The sequence below is a fragment of the Pelodiscus sinensis genome, chromosome 4, assembly GCF_049634645.1.
Source record: "Pelodiscus sinensis isolate JC-2024 chromosome 4, ASM4963464v1, whole genome shotgun sequence".
NCBI lineage: Eukaryota > Metazoa > Chordata > Testudines > Trionychidae > Pelodiscus > Pelodiscus sinensis.
Genome location: NC_134714.1, coordinates 67819062 through 67837037, shown reverse-complemented (window position 1 = coordinate 67837037; position 17976 = coordinate 67819062). Strand labels below are relative to the sequence as shown.

The following is a 17976-nucleotide window of genomic DNA, read 5'->3' as shown; positions in this document are numbered from 1 at the left end:
CGAACATCACCAAAGTAAAGTCTTTCTGTTAAGTTTAACTGTAGCATCACTAATTGGAAATTCAGTGTAACCTAATATATTTTTCCCCCACCTGTAGGTACTAGATGAAGAAGCTGAAGTTTTTATAGTCAAAATGTGGAGGCTATTGATATATGAAACAGAAGCCAAGAAAATCGGTCTAGTGAAGTAAAGCATTCTTCTTGCTTTTAGGGTTCCATTTGTTTTTGTTTTTTTTGTTTTCCTTTTCCATCATTCAAGAACTTTGATTTTCCTGTCCTCGGAGACCCTTGTGAGACCTGTATTTTTTTTTATGTAGAAAATGTGAAAAAATTTTGTCCTCCTATCTGTTGAGGCCACTCTGCCCCCCTTGGTTATGGGGGCAGTTACACAAATCCTGCATTGGTTCTCTTTATTATTCACCAGGTACAATTACTGGTATGTTTTATAAGATGCAGCTACTGTACAAGTCTCTGGTGATCTTGTTTTGCAGATCTGTTCCTTGTAAATATTAAAAAGACTCCCTGGTTTTGCAAAACATTTGCACTTAATGTGGAACTATATCATACAGACCAAGAGAATTGATTTTACTGAAAGTGTATCATCCTCTTCTCTCTCCCCTCCCCTTTTTTATTTAAAGAATGATCAGAATAGAATTGAAATTAGAATTGTAAACATAGAGTAAGTGGATGGAGCCTCTTTCTTGGCTTTCACTATATATCTATGTGCATGCTTGCAACTGTTGATTTGTTCCCCTCATCTAGCTTAGGGAGAGGAGTGGCCTTAAAACTTTTTGTTGTGTGTGAACCTTCAGGAAAATGCTGTTTTGCCAATGAACAATTCCTTGTAAAACTGGCCAGAATCCCTTCTGCAGATATTCCATCTTCCTCTGAAGGAAATGCAGGTTGCAGGATACTTCTTATTCTTCGTTAGTTATGAGGCGGACAGGACTTCAGTGAGCACTAATACATTTTTTTACCTAGGATGTCTTGTGCACCATTTCATTTTAGTCCTTCCTTGTTAGCCCTACCTACCTCCAAAAATAATCTGACTGATTTTTAAGAAATTACTTTTAAAACACTTTTTAGAATTTAGAAGAGAATATGCCAGTTTAGGACACTCTGGGAAAGAAAAGGTCGAAGCATATAATTAACCATAACAGTTTATAAAACTAAGTCATCCTTTTTTCAAACAATGTGGAAGTCTGTTTTTATGTATGCTATCAAACCAGCCCTGGTTTTGTTTTCCTTCACTTTTTGTACTGTAAGCAGTCTGTATTGTCAATGAAAGAGGGTGATATTTTCCTGCCTTGTCTGTATGGGATTTTTATAAACAAGCTGATGTGCTATAAATGAGATGTACTGTACACTGCATTTTTTTATCTCATACCCAGGTAGAAAGACACTGATGATATGCTATGAGCCATCTTGATTGCAGGATGAACATTTTCCAAGGAGCAAAACTCTCTCAAACATTTTTAATTTTTAAACACAATTCTTAATAGCAAACAAATTAAGTACAGCTGTTCAAGTATCTGTGTAATTGTATTTAACTGAAGGATACAGATTGACCTGTTTAGAAAGCATAACTGTGACCTTGAGTTATTTGATTCTTGCATCTTAAGAGGACATTTGAAAACACTGTTCTTAACAAATGGGATCGTGTAAAGGTTCCGTCATGTAAATATTTCAAATATTAAAAATGTATATATTTGATTTGGGGGCTCAGATTATTTTGGAGTTTTACACAGCATGCCATTTTATTTAACATGTCTATTCCAGGTAAGGAACCAAAACAAATGTCCACAGAGGCTTTTCCCCCTTCGAAATGGGTATAACTGAAGCATCCAAATGCAGATACAGTCCTAACTTGCCATGTGATCTGATTTTTTTTTTTTTTATGTTGTGGGTTAGTTTGGGTTTGGAGTCTTTTGCACCCACACACTCAAGCCTCCTCTATGGTAATTTTTGCTCAGCCTATGATTGCTGCTTGATATTACCCTAATGATACCCTTTCCCCCTCCTCTACTTTCTTTGAGGGCTTTTCCAGATGCTGATGAAATCTGAAGATATAAACTCTAGGATGGGAGTGAAGAGAGAGGGGGGAGCTGGATGAACCTAAAAATTCAAGACCTTATTTGTTCCCTCTAATAGTCTTCACATCTCTGCCCTAAGAGTACTGTAGCAGAGTGAGTTGAACAGGGCTTTTAATGCCAAGCAAATGTCACTGTGAAACAAGTATTTTGGTCAAACTTCCTAGCAGGTTATGAAACTGAAGCTATATCTCTGTGTAGCAGAACATACTCATCTAGTAGGGTTGCTCTACTTACCCGCGTATTACATTGTTCATGAATTTGGTGAATTCTTGTGCACCTATTTCCTAGACAAGTTGAGCTGAATGGAAAGTCTGGGTGGGAAAGACTGGTAAAATTTAAATTTGTTAAGCAAATATGGATTAACTGAGTAAATAGTATTTAGAAGTACATAAATTATTGCATTAGGGGTTTATTTGGAAATTGGTTCTAAGGAAATTGAGAATTTATCACTCACTTACGGATGTTGTTAGTGAGTGCATAAAATCAGATATCTGTGGATTCATAACTGATTTTTTTTCCCCTTCCAGAATGCAGCACTGACTATAAAGTTTTTATACTAGTGTTGCCTGTTTTTTGGTGAGCATGTTACTTAATAATAATTACTGTGGTTTATCATTGAGGCGATAGTTTTACTGACCTGTTTTTCATTCACGTAGAGAAGAACTGTTCTTATTATTGTGAATATACAAAGATTATCATCCTCTAGGATATTATTCTCCGGTTATGGTTGTTTATATATGTATGTCTTTTCCCACTGGATTTGCATAAACATTTATTAAAACGATCACTTAGTATTTGAAAAATTATAATTCTGATGTTGCTAGGCTTTTTAAATCTCAAAACATTAAATGGTATTGACATCATTAGATACAGAGAAGGAAGCTAGAATAGATTTCAGAATAGAGTAATTAGTGGAGCACACTTAATATAGAGTGTCTCAAGTATATTTTTCTTTCAAAGCACAGGAACAGGGTTTCAAATTGCAGTTACAAGAGTTGCTACATTGATTGTGTAATCTATTTTGAGACGAGATGGTTGAGGATAATCTTTTATTGGATTTCTGTTGATGAGACAAGCCTTTGAGTTTACTCTGAGCTCTTCATCACCTCGCTCACCTTCTCTCTCTCATATCTTGGAATCAGCAGGGCTATAAGAACAATGTGTATGCTATTCTGATGGACCGCATGCTTTCTCTGGCCACTCTAAATATTTTATTCTCTGAATATGTGGACACTTGGGCTGTGTCTAGACTGGCCAGTTTCTCCGGAAAATCAGCCACTTTTCTGGAAAATCTTGCCAGCTGTCTACACTGGCTGCTTGAATTTCCACAAAAGCACTGACTATCTTATGTAAGTTTGTCAGTGTTCTTGCAGAAATACTATGCTGCTCCTGTTCGGGCAAAAGTCCTTTTGCGCAAAACTTTTGCACAAAAGGGCCAGTGTAGACAGCCCAGATTTGTTTTCCGCTAAAAAGCCCCGGTCGCGAAAATGTCGATCGGGGCTTTTTTGCGGAAAAGCACATCTAGATTGGCACGGACACTTTTCCGCAAAAAGTGCTTTTGCGGAAAAACGTCCGTGCCAATCTAGACACTTTGTTTTGAAAATGCTTTTAATGGAAAACTTTTCCATTGAAAGCATTTCTGGAAAATCATGCTAGTCTAGACGTAGCCCTGGGCTTGTTTGAATATATACTATAGACATGTCAGTACAGTGAAGAAGATTAACAATATACATTCATGAGATCTTTTGGTTAACTGTGCCATAAACTGTTACAGAAATGTGGTGTGGTGTGCAATAGCAGCATTTCAAGTACTTTCTGAATGTTCTAGGGGGAAGCTATATAAGAGAGCCCAGCACCCTCTATCACCTCAGTTCCTTCCAAGTGCTGCACTGGACAGAAGTTCTTAGTATAGTTTTTAGTACTAAGATAGTTTTAAGTAAAGAGAGTTCATAAAGTTCGTTCTATCATGGAACAGCAACAGCAGCTGGGTTTCACAAGATGTGCTTCATGTTCAGCTGTCTTCCTGGCATTGGATGAACTCATTAAGTGTCTGAGAAAAAGGCTATTCTCCTTTTTGGATGTTCTGCTTAGAAGATTTTCACATCCCAAGCATGCAAGGATTGGCAAAACAGATTACCACAACAGCTATTTCTTTAAGAAGCTCTTGCTACTATTTTGTCTTGTTCTGAAGGTTCATGGGATCCAAAGACCAAGAGCTGTGTTTTGGCTCTTAACTTCCCTATAGAAAGGCTAATTTGTGTTAAGGGTTCTAAGTTGATGCTGGCTCTTGATCCTTTGATTAAAGCGATCAAGATGTGAAGGCACCATTGGTAGAAAACAGCTGACTGCCTGCTAAGGAATCGGGCTATTTTGATTCCAACTGTACTGATTCTGAAAAAGCTGAACGTGAAGGTGGCCAATGTTATCAGTGCCATTTCCTACTCGTCAAACTTATTGGATCCACCCAATTCTGACACAACCTCTGTGCTTCTGACTTTGCAACCCAAATGAGTTATGGGTTCCACTTCAATGTCCAGAGTTGTGGAGCTGAGTATTCTTTGCTTTGGTACTCTCTGGGCTTATGGTACCAGTTACACCCTCCACCCCTGTTCCGGGACCATCCTCTGTTCCAAAGAGGATATTAACAGTGGTGCACCTTGTTTTGTCTGAGAGGTGCTTGAATCTGATTTATGGGAAGTTCTTGATGAAGAAGAAAGTCTTCAGATCTGCCATCTGTTTCTTCACCTGAAAAAAAGACTAAATTTCCTCTGCTTTTCTCCTTTCTCCAGATCCATCTATGCCACCACCTCCTAAGACTCTTATGGGATCTCTAGAGAGATCTTTATTGCCTTTTTCTCTCTCTTCACCCTGTCATTCCATTGCTGTCCCTGCTGAGGTCCATAATGAATCCAAGGTTGGATCCTACTTAAGAGAACAGGAGGAAGCATTAAGAAACCCGATTCATCCTGAGGTATGACTCATGATCCTTTTGTTCTTTGTGTGTGGGGGGGAGGATCTCAGCTACTGGAGAGACTGGCGGCTCTGGCCTTCATGGGTCTGGCTCAGCCACAAGAATTTTTGCATCACCTTCCTAATTGATGGAGAGAAGATGGTATTTCATTCAATAAGTATCCTGCTAACAGTCCTCGGATCCAGTTCTTTTGAGCCCATTGGCAGCTGATACCTTTTCTAATGAGGATAAGGAGATAGCATCTCTCTGAGCAGGAACAAATAGATATTGACTTTTAACCTGATTTGTCACCATGAGCATGTAGGTGTAGCTTCTGCTTTCTCCTCTTCTGAGGATGCTCAAAAATTCCACATTGAACCTACCTGTTGTGGCTGTGGAAGAAATCTGACATGTGCGACAGTGCACCACCAACTAGAAACAGAATACCTAGTTGTGGGTCCTGTGCTAATCAACTGGTCAACATTTGAACCTCTACTGGAATGGCCGCACAAGTGAACAGCTTACAGGGAACACTGAGGCTTACTGTCTTTGGATAGTCTCTTGCTGTGTCTGGTTAAGTCCTGCCTCCCATCAGCCTATTTCCAGGATAGCGGACACAATATCAGATTGGGTCTGAAGGATTTTCTTTCTTTCATACACATCTTGTGCCATAGTTGTGTGTGCTGCCAGTAACAGGTCTGGCAGAGCTAAGCACTTATTTAAAGAGGAGAAAAATGGGTGCACTTAAGAGTTAATTACCAGGTAGTGATGACCAGTTACCAGTTCCACTTGGGGAAAGCTTGGCTTTTTGTCCAAAATTTGCCAGATGATAAAACACTGGCATAATACTATTTTTGTAGGACAGAACATAGGGTAGAATGTCCTGAGTATCTTTGGATATTTCAGACTCTTCCACCAGAGCACTTGAGTCCTACTTAGTTTCGTGTTTTTTGTGCTGCAAACACTAGAGTTAAGGTGGAAGGTCATCCCCTGTGAAAAGCAGATATTTTCAGAATAAGACTGACAAATTGGTGAAACTAAAGGTAATTAGATCCATTGCTTATTCTCTGGGTCTTTAATCCAGATTCAAGGGATATTTTATTCCTTTTTGAGATTGGAACAATATTACCCCAAGTGTCTTCCCTCCCCCCCTTCAAATTTCAGAGATCAGTAACAGCAATCCCTAGCTTAATTTCAAAACCAGCATAAAAACAGGTCTTTCAGATCCAGACTGATGAAACATTTGCTCTTTTCTTTGTTTTCATTGAATACCAAGCTACAGACCAGGCCTGTGCTAGGAGGCAAGTTGAACTAAGATGTGCAACTCCAGCTACATAAATAGCGTAGCTGGAGTTGCTGTTCCCTAGTTCAACTTACTATGTTAGCCCCGCTGTGGGGGTTTGATGGGAGAAACACTCCTGTTGACTTGCCTTACTCCTTGCAATCCGGTGGAGTGCCAGAAATGACGAGTGCAGTCAAAGATCTATTGAACAGATCTTTACTAGATCTCCCGGTAAGTGTAGACAGGATTTCAGATTCCATGTGAGAATCATGGACCAATCTGAGTAGCCAGTCCCCTTTCATTTGGGAACAGGCTAGTCCAATTCATCAGCAATTGAAGGCTGATTACATTCAACTTACAGGTGCTATAAATTATTAATAGACACTCTCATTCAGTTTATAAGTCTGTCCCCTTCCAGTCCCCCCCACTCCTTTTCAGGGAACATGCCCAGGAGGCTTTTCTAAGCACAGAACTACATATGCTGCTTCAGGTAGCAGCTGTGAAAGTGGTTCCAAATATCTGTAGGGTCAAAGGTTCTATTCAAAATACTTCCTTGTGCAGAGAAAAAAGTGGGTGCATGTTCAATTTTCTTAAATCTAAAATTGGAAAGATACATCTGAAAGTTTCAGTGTTAACCGTGGCCTCTCTAATTTTCTTGTTTGCATTTATAAAATGCTTATTTTCACATCTGACATTGACATTGAAATTACCCGCATTTGACGGGGTGCAATTTCCAGTACCAGCATGCACGTTTGGCCTGTTCACTGGGACCATAGTGCCAAGTGTCTTTTTAAAAGTGCCTTTCTGTAGTAACACCACACATGAGAACTGAATATTTTTCTTTACCAATATTATAGGTTGTCAAAAGCTGCCACAAGCACATATCTGTGATGTCACATTAACTGTGTCCTTTTCAGCTGTTAGTCTATTTCTAAAAGTAAAAAAGAGAAACCTCTGTTCAACTCAGAATTCTTTTTATGGGTTCTATAAATAGGTTCTCCATAGCAGGGAAAACTTTTCTTTCAGAGGACAATTTTCTAAAAATAGAGCAAGTGGTTTTGCTAATTTCAGCCTGCCAATCCTGGGAAGTGGTTCTCTTCCTGGATTTCTTAGGTTTAATAGTAGCTACAACTTAACTCAGTTTGCTCATCTGAGAATAAAACTGCAACATTAGATATCTCAAATCTATCCATCCTAGTTGGACAGTCTTAAAAATGCCACTGTGGTTCAGGATGTTCTAAAGTCACCATAGGCAGTAAATGGAGAGACCAAATGTTCCTAGAGGCCACCTATTCAATTCCACTTAGCTTATTGATGGTTTTTGCAGCAGGTACATTAACAGTGGATGGGGTAGCCCGTTGTTGTCAGTTGACAATCTGAGATCACTGTGTTTCTCAAGAACAGATCTTGCAATAGATCATTCTATTTGAAATTAACAGCTATTCATTTGCCCTCATAGTCTTCCTGCTTTGTATGAAAGGAAAGGTGGTTCATTTAATGACAGACAGTTCAATTGCTGTATTTTACATGAACAACCATAGAGGTTTCTAATTTTTCTAGTTATATGCCAAAGAGGTCAAATTATGAAGCAGATGCATTATTCATGAGATCTATCAGGGATCAGGAAAGAGGTGAACAGTGAGCTGGCAAAATTTCCAAATGATACAAAATTACTTGAGATAGTGAAGTCCCAAGTACACTGCGAAGAGCTTCAAAAAAATCTCTCAACACTGGATGAGATGGCATTCCATGTTGAAAATGCAAAGTAATGCACATTGGAAAACATAATAAGCGTCCGTGCCAATCTAGACGCGGTTTTGCACAGGAAAGCCCTGATCGCCATTTTCGCCATCGAGGCTTTTTTGCACAAAACAGGTTTTAGCTGTCTACACTGGCCCTCTTGTGCAAAAACATTTCCGGAAAAGGGCTCTTGCCCGAATGGGAACGTCAAAGCATTTGCGCAAGAAGCACTGATTTCGGACAGTAGAACGTCAGTGCTTTTGCGCAAAAATCAAGCAGCCAGTGTAGACAGCTGGCAAGTTTTTGCGCAAAAGCAGGTGCTTTTGCGCAAAAACTTGCCAATCTAGACGCAGCCTAGGGGCCAAGGAGACTAATGATGCTAACTAGCTCTGCCCCACCCTTTTCAAGAGTTCTTTCTTACCCTGTCATTCATCTCCCAAAACTACCACAACCTCCACTTCCTCAGATAGCAGGACAGGTCTGGCAACCATTTCCATGGATGCCACCCATTCCACTTCCTACCACTTGGCTAGGGTAGGACCCATGGGCCCTCTATAGAATTCAGCTGTCTACTCCTTTGCAAACAATGGCTCCTCAAAGGCAAGAACCTCCCCTCCCAGGCCTATTCATTGACATCTCAATAGGACACATAGGACTTGGACAATATACAAGAGAATGACACCAAGCCTCCTACGCACCTGTTGTCATGGTCACCGGATGAGACTATCATGCTCCTACTACTTACTATAGGAGACTGTTTTAAATTGTTCCAAAGCCTCTTCAAAAGGGTGGCAGATTAATTGGACAGCTCTCTGAGTTACCTGAAACAGAGCACAAATTGATATCCTTCAGGCCTCCCCTTCTTCAAAGATAGTCTTCCAATAAATGAGGCCATCATGGACCCTACCAAGGTAAACTGGCAAACCCTTGCATCCATTCCACCACCTAAGTGGGCAAATCAAAAGTATTGTGTGTTGGCCAAAGGAACTGCGTTCCTCTTTTACAATCGTTCCTCTAGTCGTAGATGCAGTACATCATAGGGCCAAGCAGACCCAGTTCAAAATAACTCCCTATGGCCATGTCTACACTAGGAAGGTATTTCAAAATTACATTCAACTTAACTCCTAATTTTAACAAATTCAAACTACCATATCCAGACTATGGAGAAGCTGTGAAATTAGTCCGAGGCAGGTTCTATTAATGTGGCTCACTTAGATCCCCAGGAAGCACTGGGGAGTAATTAGTTTGAATTAGTCCGAGGAGTAATTATTTCAAAATAGCGGCATGCATACAACAACTGGGCTGTGTCTAGACTGGCATGATTTTCCGGAAATGCTTTTAACGGAAAAGTTTTCTGTTAAAAGCATTTTTGGAACAGAGCTTCTAGATTGGCACGGACGCTTTTCCGCAAAAGCACTTTTTGCGGAAAAGCGTCCGTGCCAATCTAGACGCACTTTTCTGCAAAAAAAACCCCGATCGCCATTTTCGCGATCAGGGCTTTTTTGCGGAAAACAAATCTGAGCTGTCTACACTGCCCCTTTTGCGCAAAAGGACTTTTGCCCGAACGGGAGCAGAATAGTATTTCCGCAAGAAGCACTGATTTCTTACAGTAGGAAGTCAGTGCTTTTGCGGAAATTCAAGCGGCCAATGTAGATAGCTGGCAAGTTTTTCCGGAAAAGTGGCTGATTTTCCGGAAAAACTGGCCAGTCTAGACACAGCCCTGGAGTTTATTGGTGCTATCCTAGGCTGTGTCTACACTGCACCCCTTTTCTGGAAAAGGGATGGAGATGAGACAAGTCGGAATTGCAAACGAAGCGGGGGATTTAAATATCCCCTGCTTCATTTGTATAAACATGGCTGCCGCTTTTTTCCGGCTCGGGGCTTTGCCAGAAAAAACCGCCAGTCTGGACGGGGATCTTTTAGAAAATAAAGCCTTTTCCGAAAGGTCCCTTATTCCTGATTTTAAGAGAAATAAGGGACCTTTTGGAAAAGGCTTTATTTTCCAAAAGATCCCCGTCTAGACTGGTGCTTTTTTCCGGCTCCCTGGAATGGTGTTTATAGCCACAAAACCTGTGTACCAGGGTACAGTTCCAACATACAACACCTACCCTTTAACTCACAACAGATATACATCTGAAGTGCTGGGGAGGGGTGTCATGTCTCAACAACCACACCAGATGACTGCCTCACAAGACATCAGCTCCCATCAATGTGCTCAAGTTCCATGCTGTCAGACAAGATTGTGAGTGTTTCCTCCCGCAGTATCCACAGCAGATTGATTAAGATACTTATGGACAACACAGCATGTATGTTTATGTAAACCACCAGGGAGAAGCATGATCATATGACCTAGGTGTAGAAGCTATCAACCTATGGCAATGGTGCATAAAGCATCAAATAGAAATTTCAGCCACCTACTTACTGGGACATCAAAATATGATAGCAGACCACCTAAGCAAACATTTTCACCACAACTGTGAGAGGGAGATTGACCTGCAGGTCATCCAATATGTATTCTAGGCCTGGGGCTATCCAGAAATAAACTTATTCACAGGTCAACATAATTCAAAATGTCCCAAATATTGCTCCAGAGCCAGATTGGGAATGATCTCCGAGGGAGATACCCTTCTCATCAAGTGGGACCTATCCCCTGATGTATGCTTTTCCTCCGATCCCATTAGTCAGCTGGGTCCTTCAAAAAAAAAATCATACAGGACAGGGCATAAGTAATATTAATTGCACCAGTATGGCCAAGAAAGATGTGGTATCCTTACCTGAATCAACTAACTATGGTACCTTCCCTTCAGCTCTCTCACAATCCTCGTCTTCTTACCCAAGATGGGAGGCGAATCTGCCACCCCGAGATTTCGCTTCTTCACCTCAAGGCCTGGTTGCTGAAGGGCTAGCTTCTCCCAACAAGTAAAACAAATCATCTTTAACAGTTGTCCAGCACAAGATATATTTACTCCTAAAAATGCATTACATTCACACCTTGTGGAATCTCAATCCATCTCTCCACATTCTGCACCACATTATAAGATTCTGGACTATTTGCTGTCTTTCAAAACAGAGCCTGGCTAACACCTCGTTCAAAGTAACACCTAGCCACAATCTCAGGCAAACATAATAGGATAGACAGTCATATGGTGTTTGCACACCTAACAACAAAATGACTTCTTAAAGAACTGAATAAGATCTTCCCTCCGATAAAATAATCAGCACCAGTATGGGATCTCAACCTTGTCCTTAGGACCCTCACAGGGGAACCCTTCAAACCCATGGCCACTTGCTCATTATTACATCTGCCAATGAAAGCTGCCTTACTCATCATGGCCAGGAGGGTCAGTGGCCTTTCTGGCGGATCCTGCTTATACTAAGACCACACCCAAAATTCTTCCCCAGGGTCCTATCTTCCTTCCATCTTAACCAACTATCATAATTGCTTGTCTTCTATCTAAAACATTCAGATTCCAACAGTGCTTGTCTCTGTATCCTTTGACATATGGAGAGTACTGGCATTTTACCTACAAAGGATAAAACCTTCTAGAAAATCTCCTAGAGTTATCTCTGTAGCAGAAAGTTATGTCAAACCGTATCTAATCAGAGACCATCAAAATGGATTTAATCATGCATCCACCTTTACTACTCAAGTATTCCTGCACTGAGCAAAATATGAATGCACTCTACTAGGGCAAAGATTGCCTCTATAGCATTCCTAACAATATTCCAATTTCAGACGTATGCAAAGCAACCACATGGGCTTCGATACACAGAATCTAAACATTATGCTATAGACAAATATTCCAAACAGGGGACACAATTTGGCACAACTGTACTCTCTAATGTACAGAGCCTCCACCACCCCTCCTTCCAGACCAGGAAGTTACTGCTCTATAGTCATCTACAGTGAAACACCCATAGGGACACTCCTTGAAGAGGCGGTTACTCACCTGTGCAATAACTGACATTCTCCAAGATGGCTGTTCCTGTGGGTGTGCCACAATCCTCTTTGCTTCAGAGTCTGATATATTTCTCCGCAGTAGAACAGAGACGGAGGGATAGTTGACGACGTGCGTTGGTTACCACTTGCACCACAACACACTTGTCACTCCCCGGGGAACTGCTGCAGTAAATATCCGATTATAAGCGCAGGGTGCTGAAACACCTACAGTGGAGCACCCAAAGAGACAACCATCTCTAAGAATGTCAGTTACTGCACAGGTGAGTTACCACCTCTTATTTACTCAGAACACAAAAACTCATAGGGCAGCAGGTTGAAAACAAAGTAGTACTTCTCGTAACACAGTGTCAATATCCTATAGCAGAGTTTCACAGATTGTGAAGGCCAAGAGTACAACAGGGGGGTAAAAAAAAACCCCTTAGTTAAGTTCATGGAGGATAAATCCATCAATGGCTATTAGCCAAGAGGAGCAGAGATAGCATCCCTAACCCATTCCCATATTCTGGTAAACAGAGGCAACAGGATAAATCACTTGATGATTACCTGTACTGTTTATTTCCTCTGGGAGCACCTAGCGTTGGCTACTGTCAGAGGACAGGATGCTGAGCTAGATGGACCTTTAGACTGACCCAGTATGGCCATTCTTTAATGCTCTTATGAGCAATGTGCCTAGCAGATTATCTCAGCAGGAACAGTTCAGATTTATAGGTGGTCCTTGAAGGATCAAGTAGCATAAGAAATCTTATTCTGTTGGGGTTGGCTTGATGTAGATCCGTTTGCTACAAGGATCAGCAAAAAGTGTCCTCTTTTGTGTTCGAGAGGGGAGGAATAGCTCATCTCAAATGCCTGTCTTTTGTGCTGGGGAAGTGGTCTTTGGTATGTTCTACCCCACTCCTTCAATTATTTTGGCTGATGGTCTATCACTGATTCTATCATTGTTAGATAACCTGTTCGTAAATTTTTCTGTCTTTTAACATGTAAATTTTCCTCTGGGTGATACGTTATGCTTATAAGAAGCACACAGGATCTTTTCCAGGGAAGAAGGCAATACATTTATTGAGTACAATGCAAGAATCAGCATATGCATTTAGATAACTAAATTAAATTAAGGCTCAGGCCAACTTAGGGTCCATTTAGGCTGGATGTGAGTGGTGCGGAGCTAGGTTCTGTCGGCAGTGATCTAATGCTCCAAGGCTGCTTGGCAGGAGAACCCTGGCAAAGCAGTGTTTCTTACCATGGCAAAGCGGTGTTTCTTAAACTGTGTACCGCGGCACACTGGTGTGCCATGAGGCAGTCGGAGGTGTGCCACAGAGAACAACAGAATTCAAAATGGCCACCCGTAAAGGGGCAGGTGACCTTTCTCAACTTTCCCCTGACCCCCTTTTTTTTTTCCCCTCAATAGCTGTCCCTGTGACGCTTCTCTCCCCCCACTCCTTTTTGGGTGGGTCAACAAAAAAAATTCTTGGTGTTCCTCGTTCTTAAAAAGTTTAAGAAACACTGATGGCAAAGCAACTCATTTTTATAGTACTTTGTCCCCATTCAGGTCTATGGGTTTTGCACAATCATGTTGTTTTCAATTACTTAATCAGTGTTTAATTGTCTAATTTTGGTATCTCTTGGTTAACAGTGGAAGGAAGAAAGGTGGTAGACCGTGCAGTGTCCTCTTAAGTAGGCTTGCCCTGAGAACATTTCGAAATGCTAATGGGAAGAAAAAGCAGTGAACATGTTCTAAGGGGGACCTCTTGGAGAAGGATCTACTACAGGGCTACTCAAGTTTGGAAGCCCCAGGGGCCACAATGATATTCACAGCACATGCCAAGGGCTGCAACTTAAGTGTGGTTGCATATATATGCAAATAGCTTCTTTCACACTGGTAGTCATGAATACAAAGATTAAGGCAAGACTACACAACACACAGGCTCCATTTCATAGAATCATAGAATACTAGGACTGGAAGGCATTAATTTCAAGAGTTATGCCATGGATGAATTTGACCCTCTCCCCATTTTACAGATGCAGAAAATACTTAACTTTCACACTTAACTTTGTATACCGGTGTCACAAAGATAAATTAATACTTTCTATTTTGGTGCAGCTATCAACTAACTGTAGGTGGCATAATTTTGGACCATGTAATTGATACCTGAGGTGAAATCCTGGCTTTATTGAAATGAGTGGGAATTTTACTATTGACTTTAGTGGGGCTAGGATTTCAGCTTAGTGTTAAGGAGCAGGATCTGTCAAATGGGACAAACTATGACTTAACAGGCAGACTTGGTAAAGTTGTCAATATAAATAAATGCTAAGGGGTCCTTACTACCTAGGAATCTAATTGTCAATAACATGAGAACATAAGAGTGGTCATACTGGGTCAGACCAAAAGTCCACCTAGCCCATTATCCTCTCTTCTGACAATGGCCAATGCCAGGTGCCCCAAACAGAATGAACAAACCAGATACATAAAGTGATCCATCCCATTGCACATTCCCAGCTTCTGGCAAACAGTGGCTATGTACACCATCCCTGCTAATAACCATTGATGGACCTATCCTCCATGAATGTATCTAGTTCTCTTTTGAACCCTATTATAGTTTTGGCCTTCACAACATCCTCTTACATAGAATTTCATAAGACTATAGTTCTAGATTTTAAAGAATCTCATTTATTTTATCTAATATATAAAGGAGAATGTTTGTTTGTGCACTAATAACTTGAGCACTATAAGAGCTACCTCAACCAAACTTTGCATGGGGTAACCTTTCCTCCAGGTTTTAAGGAACTTTTGGCAGTGCAGGGAGAAGCAGCTTCCCGGGAGAAGCGGCAGGGACAGTCACTCACTGAGGCTGGTGGCAGAGGCGCGAGGGGAGGGGTGGCACTCTGAGCGGCAGCTGCCTCACTTGCCTCTACCAGGCCATTCCACTGCAGAGGCATGTCCAGGGCAGGAGAGCTCCCTCCTCCCTTCTGCCCGTGATGTCACTCGGCCACAGCCCCTCCCCTCGGGCAGCGACCAAGGGATGCTGAACGGCAGGTTGGAGCTCGTGGCTGCCGCTAAGGGGCGGTTGCAGGTGCAATGGGGCAAGCCCAGTGGGGAGGTGGCGGCGACGGTGCTGGGAGTGGCCTAGGGTCCGGTGCAGCTTCCTGGTCGCGTGGCGGGGAGCCCGGCACCTGCTCGCTGCGGCCTGCAGGAGAGGGGAGCCCCCGGCACAGCCCCATGGTGCAGCAAGTAGCGGGGTGAAAGTTTCGAGGCGGGCGTTGGGGTCGTTGCCCCCTGCAGCTCTGGGCACGAGCTGAGCCACCCCACCCGCCCTTCACACGGGGCACCCCTGCCCTAGGTCCCGTGCTCGTGCCCTCCCCTCACACAGAGCACCCCTGGCAGGACCCCACAGCCAGGTAACTCCAGCTAGTAGGCTATATAGTCATCTCAAATAGGGTTTTGGCATTTTGAAAATGAACTCAGGATCATCCTTGAAATAGAATAGATAAGGTAAGATATTCCATTTTGAACCAGAATTTGCCTCCATTATGGCTGCATTATTGTACTCTGACAGGCTTACTGACTTTATATGAAGTGTGTTGTGAGCAAGACACAAGAAGTCATTCTTCCACTCTACTCTGCACTGGTTAGACCTCAATTGGAGTATTGTGTCCAGTTCTGGGCACCGCATTTCAAGAAAGATGTGGAGAAATTGGAGAGGGTCCAGAGAAGAGCAACAAGAATGATTAAAAGTCTAGAGAATATGACCTATGAGGGAAGGCTGAAGGAATTGGGTTTGTTTAGTTTAGAAAAGAGAAGATTGGGAGGGGACATGATAGCAGTTTTCAGATTTCTAAAAGGGTGTCATAATGAGGAGGAAGAAAACTTGTTTATCTTGGCCTCTGGGGATAGAACAAGAAGCAATGGGCTTAAACTGCAGCAAGGGAGGCTTAGGTTGGACATTAGGAAAAAGTTCCTAACTGTTAGGGTAGTCAAACACTGGAATAAATTGTCCAGGGAGGTTGTGGAATATCTCTGGAGATATTTAAGAGTAGGTTAGATAAATGTCTATCAGGGATGGTCTAGACAGTATTTGGTCCTGCCATGAGGGCAGGGGACTGGACTCGATGACCTCTCGAGGTCCCTTCCAGTCCTGGTATTCTATGATTCTTTCATTTATAATATTGATTTAAAAAAACAAATCTTGAAAAAAACATTCATACCTCTCAATTTGGGAAATATAGGGCAATGGCTCCCTGTTCTTGAAGCATTCCCCTTCTCTAATCCTCCATCCACCTAGTAATTGATCAAAAGGGGACAAATTCAATACTACTGATGTACAACAGAAAGATAAAAACACAATTGTGCAGTATGCCATCTGTTTTTATGGGTTATTTAAAGGCAGGAGGAAGTCTATATCCTATGACATACTAACTACCAAACACCTTTTTTGTACGCTGAGTACCCCACTGAATCACAACCTACCTTCTCCTTTGAGGAGAAGCTTATATCCAGAATCTCCTCACTTGAACATTGCAAACAGATGCAGCTACCATGGCTAAACACAAAAGCCTTACTTCAGGCCTGCAAAAACATTAAAGAACCAAAAGCAGCTTACTGGAGATGAAAATGTTCATATTAACTCAGTAAAACTGCAATGCCAAGAAAATTCTATTTGATAGCTAGATTCACCTGGCAGAGTAACACCTCAAAGTTTTAGATAAAATAGCTAACTAACTTTGGCAGAGTGCCCACTTCATCCATTTCGTTCACTCAGCTTCTTCCTACAGTTCTAAGATCTACTCCATCTCTTGGTGATTGCAGGATTGTTGCTTATAGTAAGTGTTTTGTTTACTTCAGTTGTGAATATCTAAAAAAGGCTTCCCAGTTCTCTTGGAGATTTTTCTAGTCTGATGTTCAAGGCTTTCCATTTTTATCAGTTGCATTTTTATGCCCTCGTTTTTTAACCACAGCCTGAGCCTACTTTCATCTAAAGAAAGCTTTATCTCTTTTGTTTTGGCAGCTCCTTTTATACTACAGTGTAACTAGAGCAGGGTCCTAACATTTGAGTGACTTGAGCCTGTATCCTATGACCAGTTTGGGTGGGAAGGCTTAGGCTATGTCTATACAGCATGGAATAACATGTTTTTTTGAAATAACATAGTTCGTGTGGAAATGATGTCAAGATGGAGCAATTCTTACTCCAACTCCTATAACCCTCATTTTATGAGTAAGGGAAGTAGAAGGAAGAGTGCTCTAACTTGGACTTCCTGCTTTGTAGACAGTGCCAAAACCTGAAATAAGCTATTTTGACTTAAGCTACGCAATTGACATAGCTCAAGTTGCATAGCTTATTTCAGCTTTAGCCCTGCTGTGTAGATGGGATCACAGAGGGCACACATCTTTATGGTAAGTAGACCAGAAATTGACACACGTGAAGCTGGGATATAGTCTATTTGCTGACTGCAGCAGCCTCTCTCATTTTCTGTTACATTTGGATTTGTGCTAAGAAAAAAATCATGCATATGTCTTAACTTACCAGCTGCTTTTCTTTTGCTATGCTACTTTAATATGCTTAATGTCTGACGTGATCCTGAGTGATTTCATGGTGAGAAATTTCTCTATGTTGTGGGAGGCTTCTCGCTTTCCTTTTCATCCTGCTCTAGACTTTATTTTTAGAATGTTTCAAGATCAAGATCTTCGAAGACTCTTTACAGCAGTATTTTTACTGTGCAGCCAGTAAATGACTAACCTCCTCCGTACTACCATGGGGTAGTAGGTTTATGCTTTCTGTAAAATTGTGAATAAGCCATGACTATTGAAAAACTGAAGTTGTAACTTTTCAGTAAGTAGGCTGCTACCCAAAATTTTTAGCATAACAACTCTTGAAGGCCAGGTTATTCCTGGCATTTTTAAGTAATATCTAAAGTTGTTTGGTGGGTGACTATCCGTATGCGGAGAGATGCCTGTTTGAGGA

The 17976-nt window shown here is 41.6% G+C and overlaps 1 protein-coding gene and 1 long non-coding RNA gene across 8 annotated transcripts in view; one reads left to right on the top strand and one right to left on the bottom strand.

Annotated features, from left to right (window-relative positions):
* The window catches only part of RBM25 (RNA binding motif protein 25), an 87279-nt gene extending 85567 nt beyond the window's left edge, over window positions 1-1712 (top strand). For all 3 annotated transcript variants that reach the window (XM_075927272.1, XM_075927274.1, XM_075927271.1), the window contains one exon: window positions 98-1712. In XM_075927272.1, the coding sequence (XP_075783387.1) occupies window positions 98-190 (93 nt within the window). In that variant the 3' untranslated portion in view covers window positions 191-1712. The remainder of the gene's footprint in view (window positions 1-97) is intronic.
* Window positions 1-17976, bottom strand: part of LOC102445085 (uncharacterized) — a 32491-nt gene that overhangs the window by 14309 nt on the left and 206 nt on the right. The window contains exons 2-6 of one of the 5 annotated variants that reach the window (XR_003090426.2): window positions 16223-16295; window positions 12015-12229; window positions 10839-10970; window positions 8763-8885; window positions 7171-7255 (exon numbers count right to left, since the gene is read on the bottom strand). This is a non-coding gene — a long non-coding RNA (uncharacterized LOC102445085). The remainder of the gene's footprint in view (window positions 1-7170; window positions 7256-8762; window positions 8886-10838; window positions 10971-12014; window positions 12230-16222; window positions 16296-17976) is intronic. The other 4 variants (XR_012903462.1, XR_332438.4, XR_012903461.1 and 1 more) reach the window with 4 other exon arrangements.